Source organism: Manis pentadactyla, chromosome 5 (assembly GCF_030020395.1).
Source record: "Manis pentadactyla isolate mManPen7 chromosome 5, mManPen7.hap1, whole genome shotgun sequence".
In the NCBI taxonomy this organism is placed as follows: Eukaryota; Metazoa; Chordata; class Mammalia; order Pholidota; family Manidae; genus Manis; species Manis pentadactyla.
In genome coordinates, this window is record NC_080023.1 from 152137549 (window position 1) to 152155539 (window position 17991).

Consider the following 17991-nt stretch of genomic DNA (forward strand, 5'->3'; position numbering starts at 1 on the left):
AAGGGGTGTGGTCACCTCAACTCACAGTGACTGGGGTTAAAAAAAAGTCCCAGACAAAATATGAGGCAATAGGGCTGGAAAGTTGGGAAGGATCCTCAGATCATGCAAGGCCTTAGAAAGATCAGGGGCCCAAATTTTACACTGAGGTTTCTAAGCCACACCTCAAAGACTATGTGAGCCTCTGACTCAGTGGTGCCCAAAAGCCATGAGGATCTTTGGAAATTTCTGCTGACTCACTGTGGGACCTTAGCCACCTCCATACCCTCTCCAGGTCTTGTCTTCCAACTGATACTGGATGAACCAGTCCCAAAAGCACATCCCCACTTCACCAGCCTGGCATCTCATAAACAGAATGGTGTTTACCAAGGAGATCTTGGCATTCCTAGAATCTGACTCTGGGACTCTGGTGCACTGGCCATCCCAAACTGCTGAGGCCAGCCCACTACCATGGCACTTTGCCAAGCAGCCTCTGGGCAGGGGGTTGAGTTCTGCAGTTCCTTGCTCCTGCCAAGATATGGAGCTCCCCAGGTTTCAGCTGGATTGTGGTGGGGGGGGTCCACTCGGATCCTCCCGGAGACAAAGGAGCTGACCTGCAAAGAGTTCCAGCAGGAGCTCTGCTCCCCCTCCCTTCCCCCCTCTCCCTTTCTAGTCCACGTGTCTCTATTGTCTGCTCCCCGCTTCAGGGAAAGACACAGCCTCGGATGTGTCAAAACCACCCCCACCCCCCCCAGCAGCAGGGAAATTAATTACTGGACGATTTTCACTTCCTCTTGCAGCGCCTGCCTGAGCAAGGCACCGGAACAGGACTGGCTGAGCTGGGCTGGGCATCGGCATGGGGGACTTGCTCCCCCGACCAGTTCTGGGAGAAGTTGAACCCCAAACCCAACAGGGGGCTTCAGTGGGAGGCCAAGCTGGGGTGGGGGTATGACTTCCTGTAGTTGCAGCTGAGTGTCCACACTGGCCACTGCAGAACTGGGGGAGAGGGCCGGAGCCAGGAGGGTCTCCGTTGGCAAGCTCACACTCTTTTCTTTGCATCCCCTTGCCTATGTCCCCATGTGCCTGAACCCCGCCTGCTGGGACCACCTCCCTCCTCTCCCCTTGGCTTCTCCCTCTTTCTTGCACTTTCCTTTCCCTTTCTTTGCATCTCTGGGGCGCTTTCTTTCTGTGCGTCTGGATCTCTTTTTCTCCCATGGGTGTGTGAGTGTGTGTCCCTACTTCTCTCCATCTCTTTCTTCTCTGTTTCTCTCATGTGTCTTTTTGTCCTTATATTGGTGTCTCTGCTTCTATTTCTCTCTCTTTCAGCGTGTGTGTGTTTCTTTCTCTGTATGTCTCTGTCTTTCTCTGTGTATCACCTCTTCTCTCTTTCTCTCTCCACCCCCACCCCCAACTCCTCTTTCTCAGTCTCTGTATCTCTGTGCCTTTCTCGCCTTCACTTTCTCCCCTCCTGCCTGCCCGGGGCTCCCTGCGCCTGGCCTGCCCCCACCGCCGCCGGTTCAGGGGAACGTGTGCGGAGCGATTGTCCTGGGGGACATTTGATGGATTAGAGCGCTGAACAGTTCCATTGCTAGGGGACCACCTGATCTCCTCCAGCCTGCGTCCCATATAAAGCCGGCAGCCGGAGTGCTGAGCACAGCTTCAGCGACCGCCTGTCTGTGCGCCGCCGCCGCCAAGCCCGAGCGGGAGCCAGAGCCCGAGCCAGAGCCGGGGCCGCCGCCACCGGTGCCGGCTCCGCGCTGCCGCCCGCCCGCCCGCCCGCTGGGAGCTGTCCGGTGCTGAAACCCCGCGCAGACAGCCAATCGCGCCCGGCTGGCCGCCTCCCCCCACCGGGGCCCCACGCAAGTGCCCCCGCCGAGCCCCCCGCCAGTCGCACCATGCCGCGCTCCTTCCTGGTAAAGAAGATCAAAGGGGACGGCTTCCAGTGCAGCGGGGTGCCGGCCCCCACCTACCACCCCTTGGAGACCGCCTACGTGCTGCCTGGCGCCCGGGGGCCGCCCGGGGACAACGGTGAGTAGAACCCCGTCGGGGGGAAGAGGGGAGGGGAGTTCGGGCCCTCCCCAAAGCGGGCCTGGAGGAGGGGTGCGCGAGGTAGGGAACCCCCGAGAGATTTCCCTGGCTGTGGCACCTCATGGGCTTCCCGAGGGCCCGGCGGGCGGGGCAGGAGATAGGTCCGTACAAAGGGAAAGTCGCAGGGTCGGCGCATCCCACAGCCACGCGCCAGCCTGGACTTTGAAAGTTGTGGCCCTAGAACGGCGCTAGAGTGAGGGTTGCTGAAAGAATGAAGAGAGAGAGAGGCACCCATGAAGGGCTAATGCTGGGGGACTAATGCAAGAGGCAGTGTGTGGGTCCCCAGTCCCTGATGAGGGAAGGAGGCTGGCTGCCTGAGTATGCTCCCCTGATGGGGAAGGTAAGTGGCTTGGATTACCAGTCCTTGGGGAGATGGGGTTGGCTCCCTAGGTCTGGTTGGGGGCGCCCTCCTTCCCTTCAAGCCTGCTCCCCCTGGCCATGCTGGACAAGTGTTCTCAGGCCCTCTCTCTCAGCAACTCTTTTGTTACCCTCAGCCACATGCCTGCCAAAGGCTGTGCCTGTCCTGGGGACTTCAAGGAATGGGGGCTTTCCAGAAGGGGATCCCCTGAAGTGGCTCCTGGTCCCCTGGGCTGCGCTCCCTCCCTATTCCAGCTTCTCACCCTCTTCCGGAGCCAGCCCTGCTATCTCTTGTAAGTCCCTACCCCAACCCACTCCATCTCTTCTCAGAGCAAGTTCCTGCAGGCACGAGGGTTTGGGGGACAAGAGAGGTCATTCAGGCCCAGAAGGGGGGGATCTCCAGAGGGTGTAAAGAAGAATCAGAGACTGCTTCTGCGGACTCTGTCTCCCATCAAGGGATCACAAAAGGGTTCCCCTCTGATAGCCCCCACCAGGGCAGAAGTCTGGAGAGGAGGCATCCCTTTGGCAGTAAGAAATCTGACATCATGTGTGGCATCACCTTTGGGGTGAGAGAGAGAGAAGGGAAGAGGAAGGCAAAGGGTAAGGGAGAAGAGGAGAGGAGAGGAGAAGGAGAGAAGAAAGGGCTAAGGATGAGGGGCGAGCTGAAATGGCCTTGGAGGGCGGGGGCTCCTGCCTCAGGGATTTCCAAGCACTTCACCCACATTCCATCACTCTGCCAAGCCAGGTAGCAAGAGGCGGCTGGGTAAAGGCCTCTGTGACCTCATCAAGGTCAAAGAAATTAGGGAGTGATCATGGATATAGCTATAACCCCTTGGCCCCTGGCCTCTCCCAGATCCCCAAGAGAACATATCCCTTTTCTTTGCCCATATGTCTCTTATTATACTGTTCTCTTTTCTTGACCCCAGGGCCTTTTGGGGTCAAGGACAGAAGCCCAGGAATATGGCTGGGCTTGTCTGAGTGCTGGCAGGACAGAGGGTGGACCTGGGGCCATGCCAGGGCTTGGGAGCATGTGTGCTGGGATTTGGGTAGAAACTGAAAAGCCTGCAAGACTGGAATGTGGATCCCTTGGGGACTTACACAAAGCCCTGGGCTCCTATCCTCTGAGGCCCCCGTGGTGCTGTCCCCGGGCTAGCTGAGGAAACCCAGAGACGCCCAGAGAATTCCTCATGTATAGCCAACACTGCAGACTGTTTCTCAGGAGGAAGGCAAGAGTGCCTTGCCTTGAATTTAGTCCAAATATGCTTTGTGAAGGGTAGAGTCAGGGCAGAGGTAGGGCAAAGCCATCAAGCGGGAGAATTTCTGTGGAGGTTCCACCAGGTTTGACACCCTAGAACCACCCCTGTATTTGGTCCTTTTGCCAAAAGGCTCCAGACCAGCTCCCTGAGGCTATCCGGATAGTTTGATATCTGGCTCAGACAGAATGCTGGGAGGCCTGGGCTCTTGATCTCTGACCTGCTGAGTGACCTTGGGCAAGTGCCTTCCCTTTTCTGGTCCTCAGCCTCCCCAGGAGTGAAAGAATTCAGATGGAACTAAGTATCTTTCCAACTTTGATAAGATTAGCTTCTATGAAGATCAAATGTTGGGTGGAAAGCACTAGAGATGCCTGGATGAGGGTCTAACAGAATGCAGGGGGCCATTGTCAGGGTTTCTGTAGGATATCCAATGCCTGGCTGAAGATGGCAGAGTTTCTGAGACCAGGCATTTTCCTTGGCTTCAATCTCTGCAGGCTGCCTCATGGTGAGGACAGGTATCCTGGCCTGACCACCTTGGCAGTGTCTGCAGTAGATGGGTAGTGCTGGAGACCAGGGGATGACCCTTTCAGCCTGGGTTTGGCCAAGAAACACAGGGTCTGCTTTATCCTATTTTCAGGGGTATCTCCCATCCCTGGGGTGTGGCCAGACTTGGCAGTAAAGGCTCCCTCACTCCACGGGTGGGTAGGGGTGCTGGGGGTCCTCAGAGAGCCTGCCAGCTTCTAGTAGTCTGTTGTCTCCACTCTGCCGGAAATAACCTTGCTGAGCGTTTGAGGGAAGTGTGAAAAATTGCTGAGCCGACGTTTTTCTCTCCCAGCATGTGTAAGTGTGCTGGGTAAACAAGGAGAAAGGAAGGGTGGGGGGAAGCTGAGGAGAGTGAGGGAAGGAAGGAGGGAGGGAGAAGGGAGGCGGGAGGGGGAGTGGGGAGGGCCTGGAGCTGGAGATAGTTCCAGTTATTAGAAAGATCCTCTTACAAGCCATTCCTGCAGCAAAGGCTGCAGGGTCAGGATGAGATTGGTGAGAGGGGAATCTCAAAGGAGGGTGGTGCAGGGAGGGGGAACTGTGAATGTGTAAGCCAGGGGTTCCACAGGCTCCTAACTGCTCAAGACCCAGTACCCCAAATTAAGAGGTGTACCCCCAGTCCAGGGAATGGCTGGGAGTGCTAGAGAATTCCTGGAGGACTCCTCCTACACACACACACACATACACACACACGAGCAATGCTCTTCTTTGCTTCCCTATCTCTTCCCTTCATTTTCAGCCTTCATGGGCTGAGCAGAGGGTGTGGCAGGTGTGTCTGAGCTCCAGGATCCCTGCCCCTGAACCCTCAGAACCCCTGATTAGGGAATGGGAAGAAGCTCCCCAAATGGGGAAACCTCCAAGTCTTTCTGCAGAGCTCCCAAAAGCAGGGAGACCAGATCTAATTCCACGATACGATGCCTCCTCCATGCCTGCCCCGCTGGCTCCTCCACTGTTTCCTGCCTCCATGGAGCTTTACTTTCCCCTCCTTTCCCCTGGGTGATTCAGAGCACACATTCAGTCTCTCAGTGAGATGACAACGGACATCCTCCTAACCCTCTCAGAACCCCACCCTCCAACTCCACTGAGCCCACTCCTTCACAGGCCTGGCCCCACCCTGGGAGGAGCTGGGGACTTTTAACCATTCCAGAAAAGGCTACTGCCCATCCATCTGCAGGCAGCAGACTCCGTGGACCCAGCCGAGGACATCTTCACTGATCCTGGAGTGCCTACTTGCCGCACACCCTAACTCTGAACCCCAGCTGGGGACCAGGTCCCCCTCCCCCTGACCCCCCTCCCTGGTCTTGCCCCCATACTCCTTTAGTGTACATTCCACCCAGGCAGATGAGGGATCAATGCCAATCCAATAACATAGTTGTCCGCCCTCTGCAGCTACATTAAGTCTCCCCAGCAGACTGAGGAAACACTGTCACTTCTGCCCATGGGCTTATCTAGTTGACCACATTACACCACCAACCACTTCCTCTCACTCCCTCTGATGGTGCCGGGGAGTCACTCCCAGCCAGGCCTGGGAGCCTGCCTGAAAGTACCCAACACATTCACCCCACACCTCAGATAGTCCATCTGGGGAGCAGGGATGCAAAAGGCCTCACTAATCCCTTGGCAAAGACAGCCCAGAGAAGGCTGGAGAGATACCCAAGGACACACAGCAGGCCCATCTTGGTCTTCTTTAATCACCATCCTCCTTAGTATCTTGGTCTTGGTCCAGGCCCAAGGTCCAGGTTAAAGACATGGCAGAGAAACAGGTTTAAAGTCCAGTTCCAATGTCCAGGTCCAGATCTGAGGTCCAGGTCCAACGTCCATGTCCAACCTTAGGTCTAGGACCAGACCTGAGGTCTAGGTGCAAGGTCAGTATACCAGGTTATGGGGCCAGTCCGAGATTCAGAATAAATCCATGTCCAAGTTCAAGTTTCAACATCCAGGATCAGATCCAGGTCAACGGTCAGGGTCCCAGATCAAGAGCCAAGTCCAATTTCTAGTCTAAGGTCATGTCCAGGGCCATTCTCAAAGCTGTCTGGATTTAAGTCTTAGACCCACCATTACCTTTCTCCATGGTCTTGGCCTAGTCTCATCCTACCCCAGCCTCAGCTTCCCTTTCATGGATTCTAGCAGTTGAACGTGATCTCTTTTAGCTCTGACCTTCTAGGGACCCAAAAATCTTTTTTTCCTAAGAATTGGTCAGTGGAAGAGTGGAATAACAGGGTCCCTGTGGGATATGGAAACCAGAATCCATGGTTCCCCACTAAATACTGAGTCACAAGGGAGACATGAGGGGCCCAAGCTGAGCACCAACTCTCTGAACAGTCTTTGTGGTTCCTGAGGCAAGGCAGGAGAATACATCAAGTCCCTGTGTCAGCACAGCAATTTATTCATCCCAAAGACTCCCCCTGCCGACACACACACTGGGCAAAGAGCAGTAAGCACAGGGTAGGATTACCTCTAACCTACAGAGGCAAAACTAAGGACAGAGAGGCCCCAGGACTTGCCCAAAGTCATAAGGACATAAATGGGGGACTCTGTCACACCTCCCTGGTAGGTGCTTCATCCACACGTTCCTGGTAGGTGCTTCATCCACCCCACAGCCTGGAGGCCCTCTGCAAGGCATGGCAAGACACTGCTGAGAGAGATGAGGTCCCCAGAACTCTTGGCCTCCATCCGGCTCTAGTCTCCTCTGGAGTGGAGTGTCATGTCCACTGCCAGCCTTCGGTAGGAAGGGAGGTTAGAATGGGCCCTCTGTACCCTTCCAGCACAGAGAAAGTGTGGGCAGAAAGCAGGAGGGCTGCAGAGATGGTGTGCATTGTGCAGGACACCCAGTCTCCAGCAGAAGGCCCAGAAAGGGCCCACCAGAGGTTCCCCTGAGGGAGCAGGAGGCTGCTGTACTAACCAGTGCTGGGCAACTGAAGACCCTCAGCCACCCATTCCTATCTACACAACCTTGAAAAATCTTTCTAATTGATTCCTGCAGAGCTGTGGGCCTTGGGAATTGGGTCACAGGAAAAAACAGAATTTGGGGAATTTCAGAATTTGAGGATGGTGGGGAAGGGCCCTGGAATCCTCTAGATGCTCCCTGGGCCTGGGTCAGAGGGCATCAGTCCCATACCCCACAGCTCTGGTCATGTTGGGCCTAATCTCACTGCTTATCTGGACTCAAGGACCCCCTCCCCAGAGGGCAGGTATGCCAGCTGCCAGGCCCTTGGAGGAGCTGGGTGTCATTTCTGGTCCAGTGCCCAGGGAGCCGCTAACAAAGATGCTGTAATAAGGGGAGGGGAGGTACCAGCCCCTTTGCCCAGATCTATGAGCAGACAGGAGAAACTATTTTTATCCTGCTTTGCTGCTGACAGACCTGGCTTTCTGCTCAGCTGGCTGGAGCTGATTCTCGAGGCCCGAGGCCCTGGCACAGCAAGAAGCAGCTCTAAATATACCCATGCAGCAGCCCCTCCAGCCCCCACTACTAAACAGGGCTGGGCCCTCCTTGGGAAAGTGGGCCACCTGGGAAGCTGGCCACCACTGGGTCCCTCTCTTTTTCTGCCCATCTCAACACAGAGAAGTGGTATTGGGGATGGAAATTTCCTGGAGGAAGTTGGGGACCCTGGGAATGGGAGAAACTGCGAAAAGTAGCCGGGGACCAGGAGGCAGGAGTCCAGCCTAACTCTGTTGCAAATTTGCTGTGTGACCTGAGGTGGGTCAAGGGCCCTCTTTGGGCCTGAGCTTCTGCAGAACTAGGGCACCAAAGGAAGTGACCATACTGTTCCCTTAGACACAGGCTAATGTGCATAAAGCACTGAGCAGGTGCCTTATATACAGTAAGCGCTCAAGAAGTGTTAGTTGTTACTTTTACTAATTATTATTTATAAAAACTTACAAGGGGCTGGAATGTTTTCTAGAACAACAGCTCCTCCCCACCCCCAACACCCCATCATCCCATCAGACACAGGCCAACAAAGTGGTATTTAAGGAACCCCACTAACTGAAAACCATCCTTCCCCTAGTAAGTCTCCATTCCCTCTCAGGTGTTTTGAAAAAACTGCAGGCTTGGAGGGTTTCAAGCCTAACCCCTCCTCCAGTGACCTTGGGCAAGCCCTCCTCTCTCTAAGCCTCTGGACTTCCTGCAGGGCCTGGCACACCGAGGGCTCCTTGGTAGTTGGGAGCAAGGAGTATAGTAACAGTACTTGCCCAAGAGCCCTCCACCCTCAGCCCGAGGGGTCAGATGGTTGGATGAGGCAATGTCTGCACAGCACCAGGACCTCAATTCTCCTAAGATTCCTTTCCCATTTTTTTGGGTGTAGCATTTTTGTTTTGTTTTGTTTTGTTTTAATGGATTCTAGACCCTCAGTGTAAAATACCAAGACTCTTGGGCAGAGAAAACCAAAAGTCATTCTCAGGTGACATGTACATGACATTTCCCCATCTCCAAAGTGTTTCGGAGCCTCCTCCATAGCCCCATGTAGCAGGGATTGCTCTGGTTCCTATACCTCAAATGGGGGATTTGAACCCAGAGAGGCTGCAATGACTTGCCGAAGGTCACACGGGCAGGATGTCTGTGAAAAAGGCAGGTCTCCTCTCTGGGTCCCCGGCCTTTCCTGCCTCTATCAGGACCCAAACAAGAAAGTCCTGTCTCACCGTGTCAGCTGAGGGACAGGCAGCTCAGTCTTCCATAGCCACCTGTGGGGCAGAGAAAGTCACCCAAAACCAACTGGGTTCCATGCACAGAGTCAGAGCATAGCTTACAGTGTCCTAAAGGGTTCTCCAGGGTTGAGGTCTGAAGAGGTGAGGTGGTTTGCCCAGGGTCACACAGCAGCCTGAGGCAACCATGTATGTCTCTTTCTACTCTCTGGTAGATTAAAAGGACATCACCAGGAAATACAGGGATAATAATAATGACAATTATACCAACAGCTTGAAAGGCTATTGTATGCCATGCATTGTCCTAAGCACTTAACATGCATTGATTTATTTAATGCTATTATGAGCTCCCTTATACAAATATGGCACAGAAAGGATAAACAGATCACAAAGCTAGGGAGAGGCCTGTGGATATGAGGAGAATGAGGTGAAGTTGATGGGGGTTGAGGGACAGGCATCAACAAGGGCTCTATTCAAATAGATCTGTTTTTATGCAGAAAAGGTCTTTAGGGCATCCTGGTCAATCTTCTGTACAGAGTGAGTCCAGAGAGGTTAAGCAACCTAGCCAAGGTCCCAAAGCAAGTTTGAATCACTGCCTTCTAACATGACCACGCCAACTCTCAGGCCCCCTGCCCCTATCCCCACACCATAACCCATGCCAAACTCCACAGCTGCTGGGCATCAGATCTGGCCCACAGTGCCTGTCCTAAAGGCAATTCCACATCCTTCTCCAGGCAGAGGGTCAGCCTTTGTGTGAGGTGCCGCTATTTCATGATAAAGTCCTCCAGCGACTTAGTAAGATGCTGCAGTGCTGAAGAGTGCCACCAGAGGGCGCTGTGGACAGAGAGCCTGGTTTGGGTGAGGAGACTGCCTGGACCTACCACCCACTACAAGTTCTCTCACCAGAACATGAGGTAGAAATTACACACCCTAGGTGAGGAAACAGAGGCCCAACAGAGGAGCAGCAAGATGTGTCTGGACAGATTCCAAGAAAATTTCGGCACAGAAACCCATCTAGAGAGACTGTTATTATTACTTGTTAGAACAGCAAACACAAATTGTGGGTTTACAATGTACCAGGCACTGGGTAGGAATCCTGGCTATAAGTTACTAGCTGTGCAACCCTGGGCATGTTACTTAATTACCTTGTGCTTTAGTTTCTTCCTCTGTAAAATGTTACCAGCCTTAAAGTCATGAAAGTGGCATGCATTCATGAAAAACAGTGTCTGGCACATAGTGCTCTAGGATGTTGGTTATTGTTTGTTCTCTTTTCACTTACTGTTTACTCATGGACTCCTTATTGCAACTGCAGGAGTTATGTGCTTTTATTATCCCCCACTTTACAGCTGGGTGAACAGAGGTACAGAGAGGTCAAGTAGTTTGTCCAAGGTTACACAGCTGGGACTCAGTCAAGGAGTGGAGCACCAAAGCTGTGCTCCTAACAAAGATGCCATCCTTCCTTAATAATAGAACAGGCAAGGCACTGGTAACATTATCAGTGACCCCTTCCAAATGGATTCTATACCATCCCATATCCAGAGAGAGGATCTGAGGCATGGAAGATGCATGACTTGCTCAAAGTCACCCAGCTAGAATCTGTCAAGAATCAAGTTGTCCTGAGATCAGGGAGACAGAATGACTATAGCAGACCCTGCTGGGCTGGAAATTGAGGCTAGCCTGGCAAGTCTTTAGCATCCATTTATCACCAATTCACAAACACCTATGGAGGGCACTCTAGCTGGGGCCCTGGGATAGGAGGTGGACATCCCAGCCACAGCCCCTTCCTCAGGGACCTCCCGGCATGTGGAAAACAAGGGGGGCTGTGCAGTGGGTTCCAGTCCTTGATCCACCCCTTGAGCAAGTCCCATCACCATTGTGTCTCTCAGTTCTCTTAATACAGAGGATTTTTGTAATAAAAGTCTTTTTGTGATGATTCAATGAAGTGATGTGAGTGAAGCACTTAGCACAGAGCCTGGTACACAGTAAGTGTTCGATAAATGTTAGCTATTATTATCATTATCAGTAATTACAATAGGAAGAAATGCAAGAGAAAGAGGGGGTCTGTGAGTGCCCAAGAGGTATTTAACTCAGTCTGAAACAATACTCCCTGAATGTTTCGGGGCCTGAGTATGGGCCTGATTCCTGGAGTGAAAAGTGGGGGAACCTCCAGCCCAAAGGCAGACAGGAGGGGAGGAATGGGGTGACGAGAAGCTGGGCAATCCTCTCCCCTGCTCCCCCCCCCCATTAAAAAACTGCCACTACCACTGACTGCCTTCTCTGCATCTGACCCGGAGTCCCTCCCTGCTGAGACATCCACCCCCACAATCCCTAATCACTACTGTGTGCACAGGTCCAATGTGGGCAGCTGAAGAGACAGAGGGAAAAATAAGGCCACACCTTTGCCTTCAGGGTTAGGGTAGAGTGTGCACAGACTTCACCCTGTGATGTCCCAAACGCCAGATGAGAGAGGCAAAGGCACAAGGGCTGAATCCAGCAGGCTGTTCCAGGGAAAGCAAGCTCCAAATCCATTTCCCTGCTTACAAGTCCTCTTCCACCAGCTCACTTGAGTGGGGAAGACTGAGGGTTAGAAACCCGGACAAGTCTCAGGGTCAGAAGGGGAGGGTCAAATCTCCTGCGTTGCCACTCCACCGCTGTGAAGCCTTGGAAAGGGGCCTAACCTCAATTGTTCTCCAGAATCAAAAGACAATGGAAACACTTGATAATTTAGTGACAGGAATGTAAGTTTCTGCCTGTTTGCCAGAAATTCTCCTGGCAGCCCAGACTCTAGCTCCTCAGGGAGAGTGCTAGGACCATCCTAAGCTCTGGGAGGCAGAGACAAACTGGGGTGGCCTCTGCCTTGGGAAGCCACTGTGGAATCCCTTGGGAGAGGCCCGGCCCACTCACCAACCACTCTCTCAGACCCAAGGTGGACAGGATTTCTGGTACAACTCTAGAAAGGAGGGAGGGAGAGGTGAATTCTCATAGGGGGACTCTAGAAGGCTTCTTATTAAACCAGTGGGCAAAGCAGGCTTGGGAGCAAGAATAAGGAAGTCCCTTTCCTGAAGCACCTATTACAGGCCACACACTTGACCTCTTTTAAATCCTCCAGCAGCCTTGGGTGGTGGGTCTAACAGGACTGTGATTTATTTATGCAACATCTATTCATCACACACCTCTTTCGAGCCAGGCACATGTTGGGCACAAAAATACAGCCCTGGTAAATTCATCATCTGGTATGGGAGGCAGACAATTAAATAATCTTCAGCGAAGTTACTTTTTCAAGCAAGTAAAAAGTATAATAGTTAACATTTATATAGCAATTACTTTGTGCTCTCTGTCTTTTCTCAATTTCCTTACATGTACAATGGGGTTTATAACAGTACCTACTTGGTAGAGTCTGTGATGATTAAATGAGTTAACATCCATAAGGCAGAGTCTGGCTCACAGTAAGTGCTTAATACATATTTCTTTTCATCCTTACTCAGTCCTTCCAAAGTCCCTGGGTGGGGGTGTCCAATTATAAGATCCATTTTGTAGATGAGGAAACAGATTCAGAGACGTTATAGGCCTGGAATGCAGGATGTTGTTGGATTAAAAGAGAACATGAGCTTTGGCGTTAGCCTGTCAAGATCTGATCCTGGCTCCATCACTCACTAGCTGTGAGCTTAGATTCTATATGCCTCTGTTTATCTGTAAAGTGGGTATAAGACCTTCACTGTGTGGTTGTGAGCACTTAAGACAGTGAACACGAAGCCAATAGAGGCACCGTCTGGGAAGGGGGCGCTGAGGGTAATTTTTACTGTGGCCCATGGAAGAAGTATTTGACCCAAACAGCCTGACACCAAGAGCAGAGGTGCGTGACAGCGACCACTGGCCTACAGGCAGGCATCATTTTCCCAGAGCGGCCATGGAGACGCCAAGCCAATGGACAGGGGGAGTGATCAGCCCGAGGGGGGAGCCATCCTTCTCGACACCTCACATTCCTCCTCGCTACCTTCTCTCCCCTTCCAGGTTACGCCCCGCACTGCCTGCCCCCCAGCAGCTACGATGCGGACCAGAAGCCGGGCCTGGAGCTGGCGCCGGCCGAGCCCGCGTACCCGCAGGCGGCGCCGGAGGAGTACAGCGACCCCGAGAGCCCACAGTCAAGCCTGTCAGCTCGCTACTTTCGCGGGGAGGCGGCCGTGACCGACAGTTACTCCATGGACGCCTTCTTCATCTCTGACGGGCGCTCGCGGCGGCGACGCGGAGGGGGCAGTGGCGACGCGGAGGGCGCGGGGGACCCCGGGAGCGCTGGGGGACGTGCGGGGCGCGCGGGGGCGCCGGCGGGAGGCGGGCACCGGCACGCCTGCGCCGAATGCGGCAAGACGTACGCCACGTCGTCGAACCTGAGCCGCCACAAGCAGACGCACCGCAGCCTGGACAGCCAGTTGGCGCGCAAGTGCCCGACATGCGGCAAGGCGTATGTGTCCATGCCCGCGCTGGCTATGCACGTGCTTACGCACAACCTGCGCCACAAGTGCGGCGTGTGCGGCAAGGCCTTCTCGCGGCCCTGGCTGCTGCAGGGCCACATGCGCTCGCACACCGGCGAGAAGCCGTTCGGCTGCGCGCATTGCGGCAAGGCCTTCGCCGACCGCTCCAACCTGCGCGCGCACATGCAGACGCACTCGGCCTTCAAGCACTATCGCTGCCGCCAGTGCGACAAGAGCTTCGCGCTTAAGTCCTACCTCCACAAGCACTGCGAGGCCGCCTGCGTCAAGGGGGCCGAGCCGCCCCCGCCGGCCCCAGCCGGCCCTGCCAGCTGAGACTCCCGCCGCGCCGGCCCGCCCCCTTTGCCCTCTGCTCCCTCTCCATCCCCCAGCTGCGTTTCCCGGCCCACACCCTTCGTTGGGAACCTCTCCTAGTCCGGAACTTTTCTCTCCAGCCCCCAAACCTACAATTCATTTCCAGCACTGTCTTCCCCAGCGCACCCTGACCCACATCTCCTTTGAGCCACCAAGATTAGGACCGTGACCCCCTTTCCACGCCCTCAAGTCTCCCAACTCAGGCACCAGGTCCGCACCTCTCCGGGACCCCAGAGCCGGAATTTTCTCCCACTTAGATCATGTCCCTCTCCCTTTCTTCCAGACCTTCCGTCTCACTTCTCAGATGAGTTTCTCTGACCTTTCCTCTATTGGACAAAGAAGGCCCAAGCCCAGCTTTGACTCTCACACCTACCTTGGTTTCCCTATCCACACCAGGACGCAGGCCCTGCAGCCCCCAGACTACATTCCGACCCCAGATTACTCCTCTGACCTCTCTGCTGTCTCCTCGTATGTGTGTTCGCCTAGGGATCTAATCTTCATGCTTGGAGTCCCCAGTCTGTCCTTGTTTCCCCACATATCCCGGCTGTAGGTCCGGCCATTCACACACCACCACCAACTCCACACTCAAACACAGTTCCCACCCTTTTGGATCTCCGGGGCCTTTGCATGCACCCCCACTCCCCTTTCTCTCCAGAACTCTCATCCCTCTTGCAGCTCCCACCCCTTTGAGTTCACCTGGCCAGGGGCAGACTTGAAGGACAGCTCAGGCCCTGCCCCCTAATGTAGCGTGCCCGCCCAGGACAGCCCCTCGCCGGACTTCTAACCTGGAGCTGCCCTCCCCCAGATTCTCTGAGCACTTTCCCTGACCCCCAGGACTAAAGGTACCCCTCTTTATTTGTTGGGGGGAGGCCTGGGGTACCTCACAAATGCCCTTCCTCCCACCCGTCTGGGCCTCCCTAGTTATTTATTTGTGTATTTATTTGTTTATCTATTTATTATTCTATTTAATCTCTTGGTCTCACCCAGGTATGGTCTGGCTTCCCCAGCTGGACTGGGAGGTCAGGGAGTCAGGCAAGGAGAGGGACAGCAAAGGCCACAAAGCGCTATCCCCACTCCCCCCACCCCCCCACACACACCTTTTTGGGGAGTGGGGAGTGGCCTCACCCCCATCAGGGCCTGAACTGTCTGGGGAAGGCTGCACGAGAATGCTGACCCTCAGCAGGAGGGTGGGAGGATGTCAGGAGGTCCAGGCCCGGGGCAGGTCCCCACACTCCTGAACCTTCCACTCCCACTCCAAGGAGACCGGTGGGAGGAGCCTCCTCGATTTGTTTCCTATTCCTCTTCTTGAAGGACCCCAGGTTCCAGGGACCGACTGAGCCCCGGACCCCGCTGGGGCCTCCGGCCTGCTCCGCTACCCGGGAGGAGCTCTGCCTCCCGGCCACTTCTATGCAACTCTCCTGGGCTGAGGGGCCAGGGCTGCCAGCCACCCCCTCGTTGGCCGCCACTACCTCCCCCACCGCGTGTTTGCATGCCCAGGTGAGGACAAAGCACACGCCTCCACGCTCACAGGCCCTGGTCCCCTCTGCTTTAAGCACAGCCTCTGCCCCATCACTAGGCGCCCAGCTCGGGGAGCAGGAGTCCTGGACTCTCTGACCCCCCTCCTTTTCCCCTAGCCACAAAGAAGGGTGGAGACTGGAGGGGCCCCTGAAGCAGGGGCACTTCTCTAGGGCTTCTCAGCTCCAGGCCCCCCAGGGAAGTGTGGCGGCAGGGATGGGGGGAGGGAGAGGGGTCGCAGAAGCAATTATGGAGGGTGTTGACCCTGTAAATAGGAACTTCCGACAGCAATAATTTTCCATGCATGCTAAGACTTTTGGCCGTATTTTGTATGGGCGCTTGGCGCTCCTCCTCTCTCCTCCTCCCCCATCTCCTGCCCCAGACCCCCAACCCTTCCTCACCTCCAGCAGTATTACTTGTAACGCAATTCAGGGATATTAAAGGGACTTTGGCCACTCACCAGTGCCTCTAGACTTTGTGATGGGGGGTGAGGGGGAAGGCATCTGAGAGGCAGCCAGATTTTTTTTCACTCCGTTTTCCTCCCTGTGGCCTGACCAGCCTCTAGCTGCCACTAGAGGTCACACAGCTCCGGGGGCCCCTTGACATCCACAAGGTCCCAGGCATCCTCAGTCCTAAATACTCCTCAAACAGTGGAATCACAAGTGTTCCAGAACCAAAGCAATAACATAAATCACCCCAAGACATTAGGGAATGGTGGATCCTGTGACTAAGAGTGTCACACCTTAGACCTAAAGAGTGTACCTCACCTTAAAGAATTGCAATTCAAATTAACTATACCTGCTAAATACAACTGTGAGCCAGATTTGTCCCTTGACAGCCAGTTTACAACCCCTGTATTCTTTCTCCACATTCCTTGTTGCTTTAGCCAGGTTTCTGATCTGCCCTGTTGGTCACACATGCAGCAAGAGCATGCATGCAAAAAGGTTGATTTTGGCTCAGCAGGCAGAGTTGTCCCAGTGAGCTGCCCCTACAGCCAGTGAGCTAGCTGTCACCAAAAATGTTCAGGCAAATGTTGGACAACCAAATCAACCCCCTTGCCAGGGAACCCTTTCAGGTTTCCTCCTTTTGTAGGCGGTGCACTTTACTTTTAGATCCTTACCCTTGCCTGTTGGCCTTTCCTTTCACATATCTCTGTGTCCTGAGCACTGTCCTATGTGTTTCTGGCAATGATAGCAATTTGGGAACCCCCCACAAAATCTCCACTGGTGTTTGGAGAGGCCCAGGCTCCTGTTGCCATCATCCCTAGCCACCCATGCAGTCCCCTGTGGCTACATACTGCTCCTGACAGGCTATTACGTCAATTGCATCCTCAGGTCCAGAGAACAGAACCCACTCTAGATCAGCATTTTATAAACATCTAGTTCTCTGTATTAAATCCCCTTAAAGGAGGACATTGGCTGATGACAAAACTGCTGGATGTGCTGAAGGGATGAGTCCACAGCAGGATCCCTAGACCACCACAGAACTGGCCCACCAGGGAAGCTGCTGGCTCTTCCACAGCCAGACAGGAGGGAGTCAAGAGGCTCACTGGAACTATTGAGTTCAAGAACACAGCACTGTAAGTGCAACCCAAGGATCAAGAGACCCCTGCCACTGCCTCTATAACTATCTCCTGTCTCCCACTATGCTGGTGGCTTGACATCAGAACAAAACTTAGAGCTTCCATAAACATCTTGCCAGTAGCAAGAGAAAAGGCAATAAAGAAAATGGCCGCTGCCCACTTCTGCCACCCAAATTCCACAGAAGTGCATCTAAATGGCAGACCCTAATTAACTGTCATTATCCTTGCTGCAGGGAAGTCTGAGAAATGAGGTTTTTAACTCTCCCACATGCAATTGAGAAGGCACCCTAGAGGGAGATGGGAATGGATGCTCAGTGTCCATTGACTATATCCAGCCCAGTTTTAGTGGTCTGTCCTCCATCCTTCCCCACCCCCTCCTTGATTGGCAACCACACAATTTGGGGACTGCACATCAGCTTAAGGGATGATCTTGACTGGTTGAAGAGTAATCTCATCCCCCATTGCTTGAGAAATGGGTATATGACTCAATTCTGGACAGTGAGACTTAAGGAGAGGTTTGCTGGAAGCTTGCAGGAAACTTTGCTTCTTCCTCTCTTTTAAGAAGAAAGCCAAGTCTTTTCCCCATAAACATGCACATGGAAGGGTGTCATCTTGTGGCAATGAAGGAAACCAGCCTTAACATGAAGCCCACACCCTGGATGGCAAAGAGATGGAAAAGCCCACATCCTGGATGATGTCAGGGAGCCACTGAAAAAATCACCCTGAAACTCATTCAATATGCTGCCTCTGGACTTCATGGTGTATGACATGAGTGTCTTTATTGTTTAAGTTAGTTGAATCAGGTCTCTGTTTCCTGCAGCCCAGAGCACCTCAACTGGCATATTGAGCCAGTTGGCTTTTCATAATTCTCCCAAAGGAAGACCTCCACAGCATATCTCTCTGGTTCTCCTCTTACCTGTCTGGCTGCTCCTAGTAACTTTTCAGACTCACCTTCTATACCCAAGCAAGGAACTTTCTTGTATGTATGTGTTCCTCAAGGTTCTCTCCCAGACTCTCTCCTCTTCTCACTACCCTCCCATGAAACAATCTTATTACACCCATGGCTTCAATTTCCACCCACATGTATATGACTCACAAATTTACATTTTCAATTCTGACCTCCCTGAGCTGCAAGTCCACATCTTCCTGAAGGCCACCTCCACTTGGATATCCCAAGAGCACCATAGACCCTTAGTCT

At 53.6% G+C, this 17991-nt stretch overlaps 1 protein-coding gene across 1 annotated transcript; it reads left to right on the forward strand.

The window, feature by feature from the left end:
- The first annotated feature begins 1772 nt into the window (after positions 1-1772).
- On the forward strand, positions 1773-15897 carry SCRT2 (scratch family transcriptional repressor 2). The gene is made up of 2 exons (XM_036924799.2): positions 1773-2004; positions 12867-15897. Exons 1-2 carry the CDS (start codon positions 1872-1874, stop codon positions 13655-13657), a joined length of 924 nt encoding a protein of 307 aa, XP_036780694.1. The 5' UTR covers positions 1773-1871; the 3' UTR covers positions 13658-15897.
- The last annotated feature ends 2094 nt before the right edge of the window (positions 15898-17991 follow it).

Excerpts from the sequence above, each read along its gene's own strand:
- SCRT2 (XM_036924799.2), top strand. The coding sequence starts at position 1,872 with ATGCCGCGCTCCTTCCTGGTAAAGAAGATCAAAGGGGACGGCTTCCAG. Across the intron at positions 2,005-12,866 it reads GGGGCCGCCCGGGGACAACG|GTTACGCCCCGCACTGCCTG; the intron begins GTGAGTAGAACC and ends CTCCCCTTCCAG.